General features: G+C 37.0%; 1 protein-coding gene across 5 annotated transcripts in view; it reads right to left on the reverse strand.

Annotated features, from left to right (window-relative positions):
* Positions 1-24,272, reverse strand: part of Jade3 (jade family PHD finger 3) — a 137,457-nt gene that overhangs the window by 23,293 nt on the left and 89,892 nt on the right. For 4 of the 5 annotated variants that reach the window (XM_037199468.1, XM_028884698.2, XM_028884678.2 and 1 more), the window contains 5 exons: positions 18,941-19,018; positions 15,956-16,146; positions 11,547-11,758; positions 3,733-3,900; positions 113-229 (listed from right to left, as the gene is read on the reverse strand). In XM_037199468.1, the coding sequence (XP_037055363.1) occupies positions 113-229; positions 3,733-3,900; positions 11,547-11,758; positions 15,956-16,146; positions 18,941-19,018 (766 nt within the window). The remainder of the gene's footprint in view (positions 1-112; positions 230-3,732; positions 3,901-11,546; positions 11,759-15,955; positions 16,147-18,940; positions 19,019-24,272) is intronic. The other variant, XM_028884687.2, reaches the window with a different exon arrangement.

Raw genomic sequence — 24,272 nt, forward strand, 5'->3', positions numbered from 1 at the left:
CAGCATCCTGCACATGAGAGGGGAGATTTTGGGTTAACAGGACACTCTTATTGGGACCATGAGTCAGGTCAATTTGGTTTTAGCTCATTTCACTACTTCTCAGGGCACTTACCTGAATACAAGCTCCTGTCTTCAACTTGCACAGGCTGCAAACTAAGGCCCACCGGCTAGGTGGAATATGGGAGATTTTTGTGATAGGTTCCATTCTCTCAGGACAAGCAATGCTGACCTACAAATACAACATCATCATAAGGCAGAAGCACCAGGGCATGTCAGAAGCATTTTTTACAAACTGCTATATGTTTTATATATGTTATATGAAGCTGAGAACATTAAAACAATGAAGTAAGCCATATCTTCCAAGGTTAGTATGGAACTAAGAATAAACAAAACACATCTCTTTCCATTGCTCAGTCCTTCAATCATTTCTAGTAATGTAAACAATTCATGTATGTGATGAGAGTGCAGGAGTATAGACTAGGTAGGCATGGTTACCTTAAAGAATCAAGATATATCTATCTTAGGAACCAAAGAAAGCTACTAAGGAAAGAAAATAAAGTTCAGAAATTCTAGTATCTGTCTTATGTTAGAGATGGTACCACAAGCCTTGCTATTTCATATAATCAACTAAAAATAAAGATAGGCAGTGACAGATCTTTATATTTGGTTCACAAAGCAGGATCATATTGTTGGAAAGTAGCAGCAAATTTATGTAATGAAGAGACTGCAGCATGTAATTAGAAAGAATGAGGATGATACCACTTCTAAACTCCAATTTTTAAAACTATGTAACTATTACCAGCTTACCCTACTCTCTCAGCCAAAGTAGCTTCAAAGTGAAATTAAGTCTTTAGGGATGCTGAAAGGAAAGGGATACTTTAAAAAAGATGAAAAAATATTTTTCCATATGGAAACAAAGGGTCATGTAACTACTGGTAAAAATATGTTTTCGGTTTCTCTTTTACAACTATATACATGACTTTTTAAGAAATAAACTTTAAAAAAGATTTATTTATTTTATTTGTATGAGTATTTTGCCTGCATGTATATGTGCATCACATGCATGCCTGGTGCCATGGATCCCCTGGAACTGAAGTTCCAGACAGTTGTAAACTGCCATATGGGTGCTGGGAACTAAACCTGAGTCCTCTAGAGGAGCAGCCAGTGTTCTTAACTGCTGAGTCCTTTCTCTAGACCCAAGAAATAAAATTTTAAAATTATTATTTTTCATTTTGTTTTGTGTGCACGAGTGTTTTGCCTATATGTATATCTGTGCATCACATGCATGCAGCGCCAACAAAGGCCAGAAGAAGGTATTGGATTCTCTGGGACTGGAATTACAAATGGTTGTGAGCCACCATACAGATGCTAGGATTTGAACCTAGGTCTTCTGGTAGAGTAGCCCAGTGCTCTTAACCCCTGGACCATCTCTCCAGCACTGAAAAGAAACAGGTTTTAAAAAGTGAGTAACTATCAAACTAAGATGGTTCATCTAATACAAGTTCTGTTCAGATCAGGAAAAAGAGATCTTTAATAATCCAAAATGTACTGGAAATCAAGAATTAGCAGCCCTAAGAGAAGGTTAATATTTGTGAAAGTTTATATTATTTTATTTTTGAGATAGCATCTATGTAGCTCAGGGTAGCCCTTAACTCATGATCTTCTTATTCCAGCCTTCTGAGTGTTGGGATTATAGGTGATTTGTTTTACTTACTTACTTACTTACTTATTTATTTATTTATTTATTTATTTTGGTTTTTCGAGACAGGGTTTCTCTGCGTAGCTTTGCGCCTGTCCTGGAGCTCACTTGGTAGCCCAGGCTGGCCTCGAACTCACAGAGATCCGCCTGGCTCTGCCTCCTGAGTGCTGGAATTAAAGGCGTGCGCCACCACCGCCCGGCGATTTGTTTTATTTTTATGTGTGTGGTACTAGGGATCAAGCCTAGGCCTTTGCACATGCAAAGCAAGTGCTCTACCTCTGAGCTACATTCCCTACCTCTTGTTTTTTGGTCTGAGACAAGGTCTCACTCTAGCTTAGGCTAGTCTTGAGCTTACTATGAAGCCCAGGGTTTGAACTTTTGATTATTCTGCCTTTCTATCCAAAGATGTGGGTTTACAGGCATATGTACCAGGCCTGGCTTCAACCTTTTTTAATTTTAATTTTTTTGGTACTGGAGAATTGCCTTGTTCGTGCTAGGCAAATATTCTACCATTAACTACACCCTAGCCTAAACCTTTAGGTTATTTTTTGTTGTTGTTTACAAGGATCTAGGTATGTAGGCTAGCTTTGAGCTCACTATACAGTTCTAAGCTGGCTTCTAGATCTTAACCCTCTTGCCTTAGTCTCCCAAGAATAGGGATTACAGGAATGTACTACCATGCTTAGTTTAGAAGCCATGTTTTAATTAAGTTATTTAATAATAGCACCTTAGGAAACACCTGCAACTACAGGATTGGGGTAGATAAAAAGGAAGAGAATTTTTTTTTTAAACTTTTTTTTTAAAGATTCATTTATTTATTTTGTATGCAGCATGTATGACTACAGGTCAGAAGAGGGCACCAGATCTCATTACGGATGGTTGTGAGCCACCATGTGGTTGCTGGGAATTGAACTCAGGACCTCTGGAAGAGCAGTCAGTGCTCTTAACCTCTGAGCCATCTCTCCAGCCCAAGGAAGAGAATTTTGAATAAAGTCTTAGATAACTGTTGAGTTTAAGGCCCCCAAATAGCTTTATAAGTAAAAGAGAACTAGGTATGGTGGCCTTTAATCCCAGAATTTGGAAGGCAGAGGCAGGTGGATCTTTGTGAGTTCCAAGGCAGCTAGTCAGTCAAGCAGTTAGACCCTGTCTTTAAAAAAGTAAAAAACAAAAAGCAAAGGACAACCACCACAGTAGGCTCACTTTATTTTTAACAGCCTAAAGTCAGAGACCCAAAGTAGAATGGATAAATAGTATATCCATATAATGGTAAACTACTAAGCAATGTAAACTGATGAACTACTGATATATACTACAACATGGAGTGCTAGCCAGACACAAAAGAATACTTACTCTATGAATTCCATTTACGTGAAGCTCAAAAATATACAAAACTTATCTATACTGATAAAGATTAAAATGGTTGTTGCTCTCAGGAAATAGGGAAAGGAGGGGCTATGAGGGGGCCTTCTGGGATGCTATTTGTATATTTCTGTGGCATTTCATATCTTAGTCTGATTTGTGGCTACAGGTATTTTAAGGTAAGGTTTATTTTAAAAAAGTGTTTCTCACACCTTTGCTTTTTTAAAAAAATAGTTTTATTCATTTTATAAATAGTTTTAAAATATTTGTTTTTAAAATTATGCATATATGTGTATGAATATGTGTATATGTGTACAGGTGCCTCTGGAGGCCAGAGGCTATCAATTCCCTGGGAGGCAGAATTAAAGGCAGTCAGTTGTGAACTGCCTGACATGCTACTGGAACTATACTCAGATCCTCTACAAAAGCAGTATGTGCCCCTAACAGCTATGCTATCTCATCACCCTCTTCTCTCACACAAATTTATCAAATACCACTGAAAGTATCACCCACAAATAAATATGTGCTAACATGCACATTTGTGATGTGCTACCTGAAATCTCAGAAATAGTGGTGAGCAGGAAGAATTTCCATGACAAGTCTGAGTCTGTTTAAACATCATGGGAAGGAGGGCACCCTGGAGTAAATGGGCCCAGATTTGGATGGTTTCTTACCTCTGGAATCCACAGGGCACAGCTGACATGAGCCCATTTAGTCCCTGTCCTGGTGGTCTTCATGGCTCCACCCTTCTTGGGACATAAAACACACTGCGGATAAATGCCCAGGACACAGGAACGACATAGCCAGCTGCCTTCTGGAATTTTAAGGATGCCATAACAAGCCTGTAGGCATGAGGAAGAGAGGGAAGAATGGTCAGTGTCTTTTAGCACCAACACCTGCTTTGACACAGTTAAGAAAATACTCTCTGTTTCTAGGAGAAAGACAAATATAGTTGAACAAATTCTTATTCTGGATTTAGCAATATTTAAACACCCTAAAAAACCAAGCATCTGAACTAGGATTAGCATGCCTATCTATAAGACCTAACTTTAAAGGGAAATAGAAAAAGATAAGGTGGAGATTCACCACAAAGTTAGCCAATTGTTAGCTGAGAGTTGGGTTATAGTCATTTTTCTTTCTTTTTCATTTTTTTTTAAATTGAAAATAGGTTCTTTCCCCTGTTTTCTAAACTGTCTTCAATTTTATATATTATAACAGGTCAGGAAAGCAATAACAGAGTAACTTCAACATGTCATGTAACTATTGTGATGAAGAAAAAAGGTGTTGGAAAATAGTGAAACGTATGAGATACAAATAAGCTAATGTTTATAGTCTAATAGTACCTGGTGTATAAAAAATTTCAGCATATTGTAGAAATTATTTGCTTGGGTTGGACCAAAAGGAGACTTGTGAATTGAATCACAATAATCCATAATGAGTTCGGGGAGCCTTTTTAATTCTTCATTTCCATAAAGAATTAAATATCTAATATCATTCCTGATATTAGAAAATAAATGAATAACTCAGGGAGAAGGATGATAACTTAGAAATTATTCTAGACAACCCCCTACCTTCAATTGTCCATTTCACCCTCTTTATTGCTCTAATCTATTTCAGAGGAAAACTAGGTGCCTCTAGGTTCCTCACATGGCTAAATATACCCTATACCATCAACTGATCCACCCTAGCAGTTCCAAAATTTGTGGGTTCCAAGATATCCACCCTTAGGTGAGATTCATCAACCATTTCTAATCTCCTTTCCACATTATACCATGCTTCCTTTTCCATCTTTCAGATCAAATTTCTGGCTTTTTATTACTCATTCACTGGTCCCTGGTACTTGCTTCGTACACCAAGGCTGAACTTCCTTTCCATCCCTATCCTCACCACTACTGCTCCATCCAACTCATTGTCATACTATTCTAGGATAAATTTATTTCTAAATTTGTTTATTCATTCTTTATAGCTTTAACCCTTACTCTATTTAGTCATCAAATTCTTTTCAGTAAAATCAAGAACAGCAGTAAATTCTCCAGGGATTTCTCCTGTTCTTATCTCATTTGCCCACCATCATCTAAACTAGGTGTTGGCTTGTAGCTAGAGTTTTCCTGCCTTGCCCACAGTCAGGACAAATCTCTCACCCACCAGTCTCACAGCCACTCAGTCTCAACCAAGTAAACACAGAGACTTATTTTGTTTACAAACTGTATGGCCGTGGCAGGCTTCTTGCTAACTGTTCTTATATCTTAAATTAGTCCATTTCTATAAATCTATACCTTGCCATGTGGCTCGTGGCTTACCGGTACTTTACATCTTCCTTGTCCTGGCAGCTGCTGCAGGCAGTGACTCCTTCTGCCTTCCTGTTCTTTTATTTCTCCTCTCTGTTAGTCCCGCCCATACTTCGTGCCTAGCCACGGCCAATCAGGTTTTATTTATTGACCAATCAGAGCAACTTGACATACAGACCATTCCCCAGCACAGCCAAGTGCAGACCATCTCAGACACCTGCACTCAGGCTTGTGGTCCTAATCATCCTCTATGCGGACCTGCTGGGTAAAGCACGAGGAACCCAAGAACGGGCTCCCACAGCACATATAGAACATCCCACAGCACTGGATACTACTTAAGACCTGTTTTATATGGCTAAAACACTGAGAATGTTTTTTACATTTTTAAAGAGTTGTAAGAGGAAAAAGAAAAAACACAGAATAGGACTGAATATAGCTGGCAAAGTCTAAAGTGTTTCTGAGCCTTTAAAGAAAAGGTTTGCTGGCCTCTAATCTGAAGTTTGTACCTACTCACACCTTACTATTTCTTCTCACCTCCCATCATAGTTAAACACATGGTATCTAATTTGTATAAGCAGGCCTCTCAGTTATCTCCATAACTGTTCACTCTAGTTCTCATGTCCATGTGTCTTGTATCTGCCCTACTGCCGGACTCTCATCCTCTACTTCATGTGATTTCCCTCATCAACTAAACAGCATCTGTATTTTAGTCTACTAGTTTTGTTCTTGTGCTTCATAACCTCAGTGAGAATGGAAGGTAACTAGGCATAGCTTTCATCACTGATTTATAACAAATGCCCCTCTCCCTACTTAGTTTGAATAGGTAGGTGTGTTGTGGGAACAAATTATTAATAATTTAGCTCAAGAACCCAAGCTGGACTTCCAACTAGGCTAGACTTCAATGAGGCTGCTCACATGTGAGTAGGGCATCATTTTATAAGGTTCCTATCTTTGAAATCCCTTTTCTCTGAGACCTAGAATGTTGCCAGGGAATGACAAAAAAATTCCTCCCCAAATTGCAGCCTGTTTGAAGTCAGTGGTTGGTTCTAAGAATGCTCTTGGTCTTTCTATGGAGCACAAAATAATTTAGAGTGAGCTCCTTTATAGGTATAATCGTCATAAGATCATAAAAGCTTATATATCATAGTGATTCTCAACTTTTTTATGGATCACAAATGATGACAGTTGTAAATTCTGTTGAGAAACTAGCATATGTTTGCTAATATGTTTTAAGGATAATTTCAGAATGTCAGACTCAGTGTCAACTATATTCATGACAGCTATAAAAACTACAGTATGATTGAGCATTCCTTGGGTATATGCCCAAGAGTGGTATAGCTGGGTCTTGAGGAAGACTGATTTCCAATTTTCTGAGAAACCTCCACACTGATTTCAAAAGTGGCTGTACAAGTTTGCATTCCCGCCAACACTAGAGGAGTGTTCCCCTTGCTCCACATCCTCTGCAACATAAGCAGTCAACAGTGCTTTTGATCTTAGCCATTCTGACAGGTGTAAGATGGTATCTCAGAGTCATTTTGATTTGCATCTCCCTGCATGCACCCTTGAGGCAGGGGAAGGGCTTGGACTTGCCTCTACTAGATGTGCCTCCCCATGGGAGGCCTTGCCTTCTTGTTGGGGGAGTGGGGGTGGCTTGGGAGGGGGAGGCTGGGGGGGCAGGAAGAGAAAAGAGGGGATATTTGATTGGTGTATAAAATGAATGAAAAATTTTTCTTAATTAACAAAACAAAACAACATCCAATGACTGATGGAGGCCGATGCAGAGATCCATGGCCAGGCCCCAGGTGGAGCTCCAAGAATCCAATTGGCGAGAAAGAGGAGGGATTGTATGAGCAAGAATTGTTGAGACCAAGATTGGAAAAAGCACAGGGACAAATAGTCAAAACTAGTGGAAACACATGAACTATGAACCAATAGCTGAGGAGCCCCAACTGGATAAGGCCCTCTTGATAAGTGAGACAGTTGATTAGCTTGAACTATGTAGGAGGCCCCCAGGCAGCGGGACCGGGACCTGTCCTTAGTGCATGAGCTGGCTGTTTGGAACCTGGGGCCTATGCTGAGACATTTTGCTCAGCCTGGGAGGAGGGGACTGGACCTGCCTGGACTGAATCTACCAGGTTAAGCTGAATCCCCAGGGGAGTCCTTGCCCTGGAGGAGATGGGAATGGGGGGTGGGCTAAGTGGGGGGGTTGGAGGAAGGAGAACAGGGGAATCCGTGGCCAATATGTAAAATTAAATCAAATTATAAAATTAAAAAAAGTTTTAAATAAAGCCTTTATCACAAAGAAAAAACAAAACAAAACAAAACCCTATAGTATGTGCTATTAGCTGAATTTAATCCAATTTCTATCTAAGTATTCAATATTTATACTAAGAAGCAGAAATGGATACACACAAAAGAACCTGGAATGGTTTTAATAAACTTTCACATGTTTTTAAGAAAAAATTAAGTTGAATGATGTTAAAATCTAAAGTCTATTGATACAAACTTCTAAAATAATGTATTGTTGTCACTGAAGAACAAACACTGAACACAATGTGGTGGAACAAAGAAGGTAAATTATGTTTAACAAATCCAGGTGCCAATATGTCACTATTCTTTTAGAGAGCAAACCAATATTCTAAATTATTATTTAAGTTACTTTATAGTCAACAGAGGGAGCTCTAACCTAAGTAGTTATTTATGATTCAAGTAATCACACCCACTTTAACTTGCTAGGTAGCCCACCAAACTCACGAAATCTCCTGCTTCAAGTGTACTGCCATGCCCAGATTGGAAGAAGCTCTTTTTATGAAATTTCATATATTCCCAGCATCCACATATATCAGATTATAGTTTCCAAGGTCCAGTAAGCTGTTATTGCCAAAGTGTGAGAAGATTATCATTCATAGTGACTTGGTGTGTTTCTAAAACAAATGCCATATTCTTGGGGGAGATTATTATGTTACAGCTAATTTTGTTAGTAAAAGAACCTGAGAACAGTCGGGCGGTGGTGGCGCACGCCTTTAATCCCAGCACTCGGGAGGCAGAGTCAGGCGGATCTCTGTGAGTTCGAGGCCAGCCTGGTCTCCAAAGCGAGTTCCAGGAAAGGCGCAAGGCTACACAGAGAAACCCTGTCTCGAAAAAACAAAAAAACAAACAAAAAAAAAAAAAACCTGAGAACAATTCTTTAATATTTTGCCCTAATTGTAAAAGACAAACACAGAAAACAAATACAGATGACCTCTGCCTTATTGCCTTCAAGCCTACTATAGATCAATAATTATCTGAAACCTCTTTGATAAGAAACATTATGAAGTTCAGAACTGTTCAGATCTTAGGAAAGTTATACATATGGTATAGTATATAAGCCCAGTGGTACCAGGAACAATACCATATAATATTTCTCTAAAATTGTATTTGCATAAAATAGGTAAAGACTATAAACAGCCTCATATTAGCGAAATTCTGGTATTGTCCACAAATCAGTTCTGGTTCAGAGATTTCTAATTTTGAAATTAACTGTATGAGAGGATCTATGCATCTGTACTATCAGATACTTTAAGTTCATAGTTAAGTCATAAAGAATTGCTTCCATTGAAAATATAATACAAATGCCAATAATTGGTACAATAAAAATAAAATTTCTAAATTCACTATTTTAAAGATAGAAGTAAATGAAGAAAAAGGTTAAATTTTAACCTTTAAAGGTATGGTGGTCTGAATAATAGTTGCCACCATAGGTTTGTATATTTGAATATTTAGTCACTCGAGAGTGGCACTATTTGAAAGAATAGGATTAGGAGGTTTGGCCTTGTTGAAGTGTGTCACTAGGGTGGGATTTGAGGTTTCAAAATTCCATGCCAAACCAAGAGTCACTCTCTTTGCCTATGGATCAGGATGTAGCTCTCAGCTACTGCTCCAGTTCCTGCCTACCACCATGTTCCCTCCCATGATAATAACAGACTAAACCTCTGAAACTATGAACAATTAAATGCTTTCTTTCTTAAGAGTTGCCTTGGTCATGGTGTCTCTTTACAACAATAGAACAGTGATTAAGTTAAGTGGTGACAAAAAATTCTGGTATCCTCCTATGATACAGAAGGCTATGGTTAGGCGACCCAAAGAAGTCTTAAGTCCTGGTTATTTTCTATCTCCTATGTTTTTTGTTGTTGTTGTTTTTTGAGACAGGGTTTCTCTGTGTAGTTTTGGTGCCTGTCCTGGATCTCACTCTAAAGACCAGGCTGGCCTCGAACTCACAGAGATCCACCTGGCTCTGCCTCCTGAGTGCTGGGATTAAACGTGTGTGCCACCACTGCCCACCCTATCTCCTATGTTATGTAGGCTCATCGTTCTAGTAGTTTTGACCAAAATTATCTTTCTAGAATAAAAATATCCTTTTAGGGTTGATGGAATAAATCAGAAATTTATTAGTTTGTCAGAAGATCCTTCACATGTGTGCCTTTTTTCCTTCCATACCCCCAGCTCCTGGATTTTCCTACTCCACTCCTCTATTCTTAAAGTACTCATAGATGGTTCCAAAATATTTTGCCCACTTTGACTACTTGCCACAAACATATATTCTCTTCTGATTGAACAGACCTCTCTGGTTTAACTGACATCTGTTTTTACTCATTAAGATTCAGCATGGGTGCCACTTATTGGAAGTTGTTTTTTACCTTGCATTTCCACATGGATTTATAATCTATAAAATCGCCTGGCACTCTGGTAAATTGGTAGTTTCTTTTTAGTCATTATACTGTGGTTTTCCTGGGAGCAGGGGGAGAAAGCCTATCTGATTCTTCATCACTATGTCACAATAATGCAGCAAAGTCCTGGCTCATTGATGGTGCTTAGTGCATTTACAATGTTTGTTAGATAAACTAATAATATAAGTAAAATACACAACATGTTCAGAAGAGGAAAAAATTCAGTCAGGTGGGAGAAGTCGAGAATTGAACTATAGCTTGGAAGATATGTACACTTTGATAACTTAAGGTAGGAGACAAGACTGTGTGTAGGTATGCTCATGTATACATAGGTACTTGTGTGTGTGTGTGTGTGTGTGTGTGTGTGTGTGTGTGTGTGTGTGTGTGTGTGTGTAGGTCAGAGGTCACTGCTGAATATTTTTCTCAATTGGCCTCTACCTTGTTTATTGAACCAGGGTTTCTCAAAGGATTTGGAGCTTGATTCAGGTAGACAGGCTGGCCAGCAATTACCAGGAATCCTATCTCTGACTCTCCATGTGTGCCCCTGTACATGTATTTTGGGAACTCAGGTTCTCATGCTTTGGCAGCAAGTACTTCACCAACTGAACCATCTCTAGTTCTCAGAAGAGTTTTTTAATTCAGACATGGCTGTAAAATGGAGATAGGATAGTGTTAGCAATATTAATCACTGTACCTTAAGTGACCCTGTTTTACCACAAAACAGAGCATAGGATATGGGCAAGAGTTGAAATGAGTGCCGATACCATTAATGTTAGCATTATTAATATGACAGTGTGACAGAATGAATGTCAAATAACTTGGGTAAAGTCACTTAACCTTTCCTTATATTGTTTGTAATACTAAGGTGTTAAGACAGTCCTTTAGAGTCCATGAATACTGTGGTCTCTAAAAGTACGGTTGACCTAGTTTCTGGGATAGGGAGGGCCTCAGGTACTAAAATAAGAAATCTTGCCTTCTCTCTATATATGTTACTGATAATGGGTCAGTTATGATGTCCTAAAGATTCTAAGGCAGAGGAATATCTCCAATGTAGAGGAGAGTCTCCTAGGCAAGCATAGGGACTTCCTGAGTGAATCAAATGATAAAAATCTCAATGGTCTAGACATGAAATGACATAATAAAGACCCAGGTTTAGCCTCTTGGAGGAATATTAGTAGGTAAAGCAGCTTAGGGATCATAAGAAATAATGTTTCTAGAGAAGTACTGAAGAACAGCAGAGCCTAATTTTATTTTCACCTTTAAATATAAGACACTTTCCAGATATGAGTGTTAGAAATAGTAATCACTGAGGTTCAAAAATGTTGACCATGGACCAATGAGGTGGTTCATCAGGAAGGGCACTTGGACCAAGCCTGATGATCTTAGTTTAATCCCCTGAATCCCAACATAGAAGAACCAACTCCTAAAAGTTGCCTCTTGACTTTGACACTAACGTTGACCTTGTATGAGGGGGTGGTCTCCATTTTCACTAACCTGATGCACACAGACGTTACACTTATCACAGAATACCATATCATTCCCTTCTTCACTGTCTGGAGACCGGCACACATCACAGATCACATCTTCATCATATTCTATTCCTAGCCCTTCTTCTGTTTCAATAGCATGGTTCATATTTTCATGGCAATGGCGTTCCAGAACTTCTATTGTCTTTTCCATAAGAGTCTCATCAATTGGCCCATAACCTGCACAAGAATAAAAACAATCAGCCAACACATCTGTCAGCTGTCATTCCCAAATCATCCACTGCAGGGGGGTAGGTAGGGTGCTAAAGAATAAAGACATCTTTTTTCTGATCTAAAGCAACCAGATTTCAAGGAATTTTTTTTAACTAGGGAAATTCTAACACACCAATATAATAAAATTAGCATTTGATACATTAATGAAGAAATACATTTTAGCACATTTTCTTAAAAAATTAGATGCTTACAGTTTTTACTAAATTATAGTCATGGGGCTAGTAAATGGCTCAGTGGATAAAGGCACTTGCTGCTAAGTCTGATGACTTGATTTTAATTCCTGGGACCCTCATGGTGGAAGCAGAGAATCAACTTTTGAAAGTTCTCCTCCACACACATGCATACGAGATGTGGTATATGAGTACCCCCACATACATAAATATATAAAAAATTAAAAAATAAATTCTTGTTAGTCTCCTGCTAAAACTTTAATTGATTTTCTCTTATTCCTACTAATATAGGACTTTCACCAAAAGGTGTAACTTTGAACACTATTAATTTGGAGCATTTAAATCTCTTACTTCTTTGAACACAAACAATGTATTATTAGTAACTTATCTTCACTAAGAAGTATCAGGAATTTTTCATATGATAATGTATTACCCATAAAAGAAAATTCTAGGTAATATGCATACATGACTATGTATATGAAATATTGTTTTTAAACCTAATTTTTAAAAAAATCAAATACTATTTTCAATGACAAACAGTAATAGAAACCTCTTAACATTCACAAAGATTTAAATGTAATTCTGGAATTACCTTTTCTTTCTGATTCTTTTTTCTTTTCATACTTTTATTTTTCTCCTCACCCTCCACACGTAACCCAACTGAAAGATTCATAGGGCTGATGCTGGTAAAAAACTAAGTATTTTTCTTCTTAAGAGAACCAATGATTTTTTTTGGGACATTATTTATTTATTCTTAGAAGCTAAGAAATAATTTTCAAAATAATCCAAGATAAATTTACACAACAATATTTGTAATGTAAGACATCATAAAGAATTTTCAAATCTGTATGAATTACCTTTTAAAATTTTATCTATTTATGAAGCAAATTTTCTCAGGCTTATTCTTCAGCCTAGACATATATATACACACACTTATATACACATATATATGTAGGAAAAAAATGCATAGTGTCTAGTTTTGGTATATACCCAAAGAACTCTATATCTCATCACACAGATATTTGCATATCCATGTTTTTTTTACTGCTGCTCTATTGACAATATCAAGGAAATGGAATCAGCCAAAATAAATGCCCAATTGATGAATGGAGGATAAAAATACAATACATATATACAGCAGAACTTTATCAAATCATAAAAATAAAATTCACAGGAAAATGGATATAATTGGAAAATATTGTACTAAGTGTGGTAACCTGGTCTCCGAGAGATAAACATGTTTTCACTCATATGTGGAGCCTAGAGTTTAATTTTAATATATTTATATTTATGTGAGAGTGATTATGTATAGAGTTCAGGAAAATAGAAAAGGATCTATGAGATGAGAAAAAAAGAGGCCCTAATTAAGAAAGAGGGATAGGAAAGGTAATATAACATGTGATTTGAAAACAGAAGGGGGAATACCAAGACTGTAAGGGCTTAAACAGGGATGGGAAGTAGGGAGATGAGGGACTGGGGACAGGGTCAACCAAAACTCAGTATTATGAAAATGTAATAAAGAAACTTGCTACTTTGTAAGCTAATTTTAAAAAGCAGAGTTATAGAGTCTAGTTATGAGAACTTGGATTCAAATTCCAACCTTATCTCATATTAGCTATGTAAACTTCACTATCTTACTGTTCTTAACTATAAAATAAGGGTAATACCAAATTCATTAACATGTAAGGATGAGATATTTGCTCATAGCTTAGTATAGTACCCACTATGTAGTCAGAATACATTTTAAATTCTTTAATTTGAACAAAAATGCTTAACTTAACATAATTTTTAAAAGTTTATTTTAAGCTCTAAAATATGTGACTATAATATCATTCATTCTATGGAAAAACTTGACAGAAGGCAATCCTCCTTAAAAACTCTTCTAAAGGGGCTGGAGAATTGGTTCAGTGGTTTAGAGCACTTGTTCTTCCAGAGGACTTAGGATTAAGTCCCAGTACCTACATGGTGGCTTTTAACCATTCATCACTCAAGTTCCAAGGGATTTTATGCCTTCTTCTGGTCCTCGCAGACACCAGGCATGTATGCAGTGCATATACACACATATAGGCAAAATTCTCAATTTTTATTTTTTTGAGATTTTAATATATTCACATCATTTCTCCCTCCAAACCTTTTGATATACTTTCCTGATTTTCCTTCAAATCCATGGATTCTTTTTTCATTAACTGTTGTTCCATGAATGTGTATATACATATATGTTCCTAAATATAACCTGTTCAATCTGTATAATGTTACATGTATGTATGTTTTTAGGGTTAACCATTTGGTACTGGGTAACCAATCATTGTGCTCTTCTCTATTTCTCTTGCTCTCAGCATTGCTGAATTGCCTGTAGTTCTTTGTGTAGGGTTGAGCATAGCACAATAACTCCAAGGATGCAATAGTGGTATGCATATCTTGGCAGTAAGCAATAGCTCTCTAATTGAACTTAAAATCCACTTAAGAGGAAAACTGTACTGGAAACCTAGCTAATTACTCAGTGCAAGCAAAGTCATGGATATTGAAAGAGAACCTACAACCTCTACTTTAATAAACCAGTACAATCCCTAATTACATTCTAAACACTTGTCCTTATGTCCACAGATAAGTGTAGTCTTCACCCTTCATCAAGGAAACTTGTATAGATAGAGATCACCACAGAAAACCACAATCAATCAAAATGTGAGTTGTGGAGCACAGTCTCAATTGATGTATCTACAAAATATGTCCACTAATGCTCAAGGAACATTGCAGATGAGGGAGCAGAATGATTGTAAAAGCAAGAAGACCAGGGCGTTTGCTGTGAGATTGTATCTCCTAGTGATGTGAGAAGCTATACACATAAAATCTCACCAACATGACTACCTAAACATGAGCTGAACAAGGACGACACAAACAGACATGCTAAAGTAGACAGGGAAAGAAGCCATGAGGTCTCACCCCTAAATATATAAAAACACTTCTGAGATTAAATGAAATGTGTTGTCCTGGATGGGATCCCAGACAAGAAAAAGATTAGTAGAGAAAAAAATCGAAAGCCCAAAAAAGTCTGGAATATCAGTTAATGGTGATGGTACCTGTGCTGGTTTCTTCATCTGACAAATGCATCATGGCAAAGAAATATGTTAATATTAGGGACGCAAAATATATTTTAGGTATACATTTGTATTCTCTGTACTGAATGACCATTTTTTCTATCAAACTATTCCATTCTCTGTGATTTACTCTACATTGGCTACTCCCAATTCCTCTTAGAGGACAAATTAATAGAAAACAAAACATACTAAAATTCTAAGAGCAAAAATTAAGATTTAGTTGTTAGCAGAATAACTTCCATCACCATGCCAAAGAGGATTTAAATATAATTTTAACTTTTTTTACATGTATTCATATACTAGCTTTAACACAGAGAACTCACTGAAGGTAGCTAAGAACTACTTTGGATATATTTTTCCATAGGCCTACCATTTTGAGCAACAAAATAGAAGCCTATAAAAAGTAACTTGTCACTTGTAGTGGGATAGTGTTAAATGCTGTAGATAGACCTTTTCTCTAACACCTCGAAGACACACCTCTACCTATGGCCTTGCCCATTAAGAGTTATTTTCAAGACTGATCCAAGAATAGGTCTCAGTATCCTTTCAAACCAGAAGTTCAATCAACCTACACTAACATTTAGCATTATGAAACAACTTCATGAAACTTATGTGCCATCTATGTCTGTGCTACTGTACTGAAAAATGAAGGTCATTTAAATTTTATTAATCTATTTTAATATAGATTAAAATTAATATTGATAAAATACTGCTATATTTTATGCACTTGAATAACTCATTTCTTCAAAAATAAAAATAAGTGAAAGGGTGGGTAAGAAAGGAAAACAAGATGAAAGTAAGTTTTATAGGGTTCTAAAACTTAAAAAAAAATCATTGGTGAAGTTAATGTACAACTTACTTGTAAGAAAACAACTTACCCATTTCTCCAAGGTCTTCATTGAGTTCCTGAAGCCAGAAGGTGTCCATGTCATCTAGGTCATAGCGGCATGTAGATGCTGCCAGCTCTAGGGTATTGATATAGCCAGGCTCTGCAGACTCTGGGCTGGAGCAACGGATATATTTCCGGGGCCGGACAAAGAGAACTTCCTTTACTTTTTCAGATATAATCCTAGAAAAGCAATAGAAAGACATTGGTAACAATTAACAAATGGCATATTTCAGGTACTGACAAAATAAGCCAAACGGCTCTGGTCATACTGGGGATCATGCCCTGCTATTCACTCTGGGAGATATGGCAGACCCCTTTTTAGAATCAAATGGTTCTGTGAATTCAGTTTCATCATTTGCTGTGAACTTTTTGACTGATAATGATATACTTCATTCACCTCCACAGATCTGGACCTTACTACTATTTATTATAAGAAAATGTTAATGTATTTTGTGTTCTTGGTCTAATGACACCAAGTATATTTAGAAGATAAAAATCTGGTAATGAGTGTTATCTGCACAAAGGTATCATGCTTAAATATACACCTCAGCAAAATCTATGATTTTCTTCCATGATAGACTACTAGATGGTAGTGCAGAGCACAGGTTTTAGACTCACACAAGCCTGTTTTGTTTTCTGTTATTCATTTGTAAAGTGGTCCTGAAAAATTACTTAATTTAGATAAGGTTCAGTTTTCTTTGTAAAAAAGTAGGGACAACAATAATAAAGTTATTAAATTAACTTTTATTAAAGTTATTAAAATAACACCAAACTGGTAAGATTACTACGCTTACATGAAATAAAATATTTGGTATGGTATATAATAAAAACAATAACATTAGTGTTATATTTCTTACTACTTCCATTATGCAAATGAGTTAAACTCAAGAGATCATAGAGTTGCATAAACTCAAGGTATTTCTGCTGTGGATATCACTCTATATAAATAAAACACTGATGGCCAGTGACCAGGCAGGAAGTATAGGTGGGACAAGGAGAGAGGAGAATTGGGGAAACAGGAAGAAGGAGAAGATACTGCAGCCACCGCCAGGACAAGCAGCATGTAAAGACGCTGGTAAGCCACCAGCCACGTGGCAAGGTATAGATTTATAAAAATGGGTTAATTTAAGATATAAGAACAGTTAACAAGAAGGCTGCCACAGCCATACAGTTTATAAGTAATATAAGAGTCTGAGTGATTATTTTATATGTGGATTGTGGGACTGCGGGGCTTGGTGGAGCCTGGAGAGAAGCTCTCCAGCAACATATTTCCCAACCATATGTCTGGGCCAGGGCTACATAATGGAATAAAAGATTCCTATTATTGCATCGACTTTTGTAGTGAGCTTGAGCAAATCCATAGCCCTCCTGATACCTAAGAACCCAAGGCAAGAAAACCAATCAGGGGAAGAAATAGAAATTTTTCATGCCTACAACTTATTCTATAACTGATGGTTTAAGTACCAGATGAGGCATCAGAAAATATAACCAAGAGGAAATCTGGATTATTATTTCATGGCACTTTTTTAAAAGAACAGTGTGGATTATCTAAAAAAAAGAGAGAGAGAGAGAGAGAGAAAGGAACAGATACACACACTCATGTTATCATAAAATAATGAAAACCATTCCTCTGGAAGGATTTGAGAGCTAATTTAATTCTAGAGTCATTATATATGTAGGAGAATTAATAAACATATCAATACATGTAATATGTATAGTTGACCAGTATAGAAAGTACATATTTTCTTCTAAGCATTCTTCCCAAAGCCTATGATTCCAAATAATGTATTTTGAATAGTTAATAACTACATATTTGTACATTAAAATTCTTCTATCACATGGAGATCCAAAACCAAAAGCAATAAATATTTGAGGAAAATGCAGAAATTTTAAGAATTGAAGCTAAAATTTTGGGAACTGAATTCAGAGGCCTGTTTTCAACTGAAAAGGACAAAATACATGTTCTCCAGAGACTTCAAGATACAGCGCTTCTTTGGTGTATGGCCTTACAAGGCAATTATAGAATATTTGAATTTTTCCAAGATATCTTTTTCTAAAAAAAGACTTTATAGCTAATGATTCATCTCAAGTGCTTTAAATTGTACAAGGAAAAAGGTAGATTATAAATTTTCTTGATTGAAGCTTATTTTCATAAAGCTTCCGGAAGAACACAAAGGAGAATATGTTTATAACATCAGGGTAGGCCAAGATATTTTAAATGAAACACAAATGCCATCAAACACAAAAGGAAAAAACTGAAAAAACACATATACTAAAACTATGGTTATTAAAAGAGAGTGAAAAAGCAATTCATGGGGTAGATGATATTTGCAATTAAAGATAGACAAAAAATCCAATTAAAAACTAAGCAAAAGATTTAGACAGATACTTCATAAATGAAGCTACCTCTTATGGCAAATAAACAACTAAAAGGCTTTCAACCTCAGTAACTATCATAGATACTGAATCATAATCTCTTGTTATCTATCAGAATGGCTAATATTTAAAAGACTGACCCCAAACTAGTCTATGAAGGTCTAAGTGATGGTTAAGAAACTGAAGCAAATAGACCTATTATTACATTGCCGGCTTGGGCATGAATTGATAGAAGCAACTTTGGCAGCAAATATTATAGTTATAGGGTATATATAGGTTATGAACAGATATATGTCCTTTGACCTAGCAAATCTACTCCTAGGTATATATTTAATAAAAATGTACAAACATGAGTATAAAAAGGTTCAGTTTCTACAATAGCTGGAAACAACCTAAATGTCTACTAAAGGTGAGTGGATAAATTGTGGCATATTCACACAATGAAATATGATGCATGAATGAAAATTAATGAACTATTACATGCAACAGCATGGATGGATCTCACAAGCATAATGATGAACAAAACAATCCAGTCTCAAATGAATACATACTATAGGATTCTATTTATATGAAGTTCAAAAACTGGCAAAACTGTTACCTACGGTGAGGGAGGTCAGTTACTGGCAGGGAGCAGAAGAAAGGCTTCTGGGGTGTTGGTAATGTTCTATTTCTTGATCTGAGTGGCAGTTAAATGAATATGTTTAATTCATGAAAATTCATTCAGCTATACAATTACGCATTCTATATTTTCTGGGTGTACATCATATTTCAATGCAAAGCTTATCATAATGATAATTAGAATGGTGATGTCATCTTCGTCATCTTTCCATTTAGTATAATGAACTAAAGTCTGAATCTAAGGACTAAAACAATAATACCAAATGTAAGAAAATACATTGATAAAAGGTCAAATTAATGTAAATTTATAAGAGAAGTTATTGAATTTATGATAGAGGAGAAGATCTGTGAAAATGTTATATTGGGATTTTATTTTATTTTTGGCTTTTTGAAGTAAGGTTTCACTATGCAGCCTTGGCTATCTCGAAATTCACCATGTAGATTCGGCTAGTCTCCAACTCACAGAGATCCACCTACCTCTGCCTTCTGAGTAATGGGATTAAAGGCATGTACTACCATGCCTGGAAGATTTCTTTTTTTGAGACAGGTTCTTGCTTTGTTCTCTGCTTCAGCCTCCCAAGTGCTGGGATTACAGGTGTATTAATATCCCCAGCCAAGGCCTTTTTAGAAGACAGCTTAAATCATCATTTACACACACACACACACACACACACACACACGCACGCACGCACGCACGCACGCACGCACGCACGCACTCACGCACGCACACAAGCATGCACGCACAAACTTCTGGTTAGAGAGAGACAGAGACAGAGAGAGACAGAGAGACAGACTTCTATAGCTTCAGAAGTGGTTCTCAACTTTTCTAGTGCTGCGGCCCTTTAATACAGTTCCCCATGTTGTAGTGACCTCCCAACCATAAATTTATTTTGTTGCTATTTCATAACTGTATTTTGCTACTGTTATGAATTGCAATGCAAATATCTGATATGCAGGATATCTGATATGCAACCCCCCAAAGGAGTTGAGACCCACAGGCTGAGAACCACTGCTTTAGAGAAAATCCTAGGATATTATGATTTTCTTTGCCAGCCACTATGGACTAGGTATAGAGACACAATGAATGGCATCAGATCCCAAACAAATCAGCAAATGTTCACAAACTATCTACCAGCTCATATCCCCAGCTACAAAAAATCCAATACCTATGGCCTCCACAGGCACCTGCATGTATGTGATGTGCGCATATCCATACTCCTTCTCTCTACCTCACATAATTAAAAATAAAAATAAATGTAAAAAGAATCAACACTAATTTCATATAATATCTTCTGAAAAATAAAAGGGTAGAATATTCCCCACCTAAAATATAAAATTTATTTTTAGCATAATACTTTTATTAATTTGAAATTTTTAATATATTTCCAATGTATTTTATTATATTCAGCCTCCACTCCCCCTGTGAATTTCTCCCAGATCGATCCTCCACCTCCCTCCTAACTTCATGCCCTTTATTTTTATAACTCACTCAGTTCAATTTGTGTTCCCCATATAATCATGGGTGTGGGGCCATCCACCAGAGCATGGTTTGACCTGCCAAGGGACTATATCCTTAAAGAAAAATGACTTTCCTCCAACAGCCACCAATTGCCATTAACTCCTCAGCTAGAGGTGGAGGACTTAGAATCCCTTCCTCCTTCCATACCAGAAGGCTAACTGGGACTTGATCTTGTACAGGCCTTGTGCAGATATTTTCTGGGTATGACAGGACTGTTACAATCATGAACTCACAGCAGCTGTGGAAGCCTGTACAAGGCCTCCCCAACTATTTTATTAGGTCAGTATCATCTCTATAATATAACACTTAATAAAAACATCATGAAGAAATAACACAGGGTTTTTCTCATGTCACGAACATAGACAAGACATTCTTAACAAAGTATCACCAAATTGTATCAAGCATTGTACCAAAAAATTCTAAATTCAAATAAACTGGGTGTTATATACTGAATTGTGTCATTCCACAGCCAAAAACTAACCTCAATGTGACTGTGTTTGGAGACAGGGTAATACGGGTAGTTAAAGTTAAGTGAGGCTATACAGATAAAGCTCTAATCTAATGGGACTATCACCCTTATCAAAGAGAAAGAATTCATTCTCTCTGCATGTTCACGAAGAAAATGTCATACTAGCAGGAAAAACTAACACCCTTATCAGAAGCTGAATCCAGCTGGACCTTAATCCTGAGAAGTTCAGTCTTTAGAATTTTGAGAAGTAAGTTTCTGTGGTTAAAGGCATTCAACCTACGGGATTTTATTATGGCAGCCCAAGCTAATATATGAAGGCTTGTTTCAACAATGCAAATATAGTCAATATTCAAATACTTCCATCACAATCTATGATATTAACAGGCTAAAGGAGACAAATCCACATGCTCCTACCATTTCATACAGAAAGAGAATATGAGATGATAAAAATTATAATGGTTTAGGAGCAAAGGTGAGATTCTTCAACTTGATAAGCAACATTTATAAAAACCCTAAAGGTTAATATCATACTTAATACTGAAAGACTGAATGCTTTCCACCTAAGACTGGATAGAAGGTAAGAGTCTCTCTTCTCAATGTGATACCTCAAGTTTTAGCCACTGTAATAAGTCAGCAAAGAAAATAAAAGATGAAGAGACTGGGAAGGAAGAAAGAAAACCATTCTTATTTTCAGGTGATATGATATTGTATGTAGAAAAATCCCAAGGAACTGAGAACTTGGTGGCTCATGCCTGTAATCCTAACACTCAGGAAGCTGAGGTAGTAAGATTGCCCATGAGTTCAAGGCTAGGTTGGGCTATAAGCAAGATCCTATCTCAAAATGTTTATTTTTTAAAAGGGTGTTGGAGAGATGGTTTAGGCATCAAGAGTACTGTCTTTGCTTCCGGAGGATCTGGGTTCAATTCCTAGCACCTACATGGATACCCACACCATTTTAAACTCCAGTCCCAGGGGATCCAAACCTTTTTCTAGCCTCTGTGGACACTGCCCAGACATATATGCAGGCAAAACACCCATACAATTTAAAAATAAATACAAATTAAATATAATACAAATTAAATAAAAAAGCCATACGAACAGCCAAACACCTATATGCATAAGAAATAAAATAATAATTTAAGAAAATTTAAAAAGTGAAATTATGAAATTTGCTAAAAATGGATAGAACTAGAAAATATTGAGGTAACCCAGACACTCAAAAACAAAGCTCTTTCATATGTGGATCCTAGCTTTGAAAATGTATGTAGATGTTGTGTTAACTTGGAGTGTCTATAAAGACCAGGCAAACTGGGCAGTGGTGGTGCATGCCTTTAATCTCAGCACTCCGGAGGCAGAGCCAGGTGGATCTCTGTGAGTTCGAGACCAGCCTGGTCTACAGAGTGAGCTCCAGGATAGGCTCCAAAGCTACACAGAGAAACCCTGTCTCCAAAAAACAAGAACAAAACAAAAGACCAGGAAGCTAGAAAAGTGCCTTGAGAAGGAAATAGTGGAATACAAGTGATACAAAAGTTGTGAGGAGAATACTGTTATTTAGAATGGGTAAAACAGAAATAAGGTGGGTGGAAGAGAGAGAGATGAAGGAATAGGAGGAAAAGCTAACAAAACTTAAGAGCTATGAAAAATCTATATGTAAACATACTACTAAAGGGTTGGAGGATAGGGAGAAATGTTGTAAAACACTATCTCTTGGACATGATATGGCTACTGCATTCGTGAGATCATAGCAGCTATGATTAACTTCATAAGACCTACATAAGATTTGGCTCTTGAACATTCCATCATGGACAGGGGAGCAGGCTGGGAAGCTCCACTCTTCCCTTGAGGAATGAACTATTGGCAATTAATGGCTACTGGGGAAGAAGATCCATTTTCTTCAGTGGTGTAGCCAGTAGATGTTGCCTATACTCTCTTAAATAACCTCCTACTCATGCTCATGTAAGCAATCCTAATTAAGCTTAAAACACACACACAAAATCAAGAGGGTTATTTGTTGGGAAGAAGTGCTTCAATAGGAATAGGAGGGGATTAGAGAGGGTAATGGAAGATGTATATGATCAAAAGGTATATGTATGAAATTGCCAAAGAGTCAAACTTTAAAAAAATTAACTCGGGCCGGGCGGTGGTGGCGCACGCCTTTAGTCCCAGCACTCGGGAGGCAGAGCCAGGTGGATCTCTGTGAGTTCAAGGCCAGCCTGGGCTACAAAGCGAGTCCCAGGAAAGGCGCAAAGCTACACAGAGAAACCCTGTCTCGAAAAACCAAAAAAAAAAAAAAAAAAAAAAAAATTAACTCAAAATAGACCATACATTTAAATGTAAAGTACACAACTATAAAATTCTTGAAACACATGAGAAAATCTTTGAAATGTATGCAGGGTTAGGTGAAAAATTCATAGATTTGACACCAAAAAAAACCAACCCAAAAGAAAAAAAATGACCTAGAGTAAAAACACCTTTACTTTCTAAAAGACTGTTAAAAGGATGAAAAGAAAATTTAAATCTATATTAGGCTCTGAGAAAGTAAATGCAAATCACATTTTTTGAGGCATAGGCTATGTAGCTCTCTCTGTTTGTCTTAGAACTAGATATATAGACCAGGCTGGCCTTGAACTTCCAGAGATCTTCATGCCCTGCCTCCCAAGTGATAGGATTAAGGACATGCACCACCACACTGGAGACAAACCACATATTTGACAAGAGACTCATATTGTAAATGTAAAAATAGTTCTGAAGACTCAGTATTAATAAACCAATATTAATAAACTCAATATTAATAATGCTGTCAAGGTGGCTCTGTGATTAAGGGCACTTATCACCAAGCCTAATGACCTGAGTTTGAGCCCTGGAACATACATGCTAGATGGAGAGAATTGACTTCTGAAAGTTATTCTCTCACCTCTACATACAAGTGTGTGTGCCTACCCCATCTAAAAAAAGTAAAAGAAAAAAAACGAATCAGAAAGTGATCAAACATCATGAAGATACATTCCACTGAAGAGAATCAGGTCCTATACAGAAGCCCGTCTTGCAGCCACTTCATGTTATGGGGTCAAATAAGTCTGATATAACAACCCAAAACATTAACTGAATTAATTTGATTTTTTTTTTTTTTGGTTTTTTGAGACAGGGTTTCTCTGTGTAGCTTTGCGCCTTTCCTGGATCTCACTTGGTAGCCCAGGCTGGCCTCGAACTCACAAAGATCCGCCTGGCTCTGCCTCCCGAGTACTGGGATTAAAGGCGTGCACACCACCGCCCGGCTATTAATTTGATTTTATTTTTGAGTCAGTGTCTCATCATATACAGCCT

The sequence above is a fragment of the Peromyscus leucopus genome, chromosome X (assembly GCF_004664715.2).
Source record: "Peromyscus leucopus breed LL Stock chromosome X, UCI_PerLeu_2.1, whole genome shotgun sequence".
In the NCBI taxonomy this organism is placed as follows: Eukaryota; Metazoa; Chordata; class Mammalia; order Rodentia; family Cricetidae; genus Peromyscus; species Peromyscus leucopus.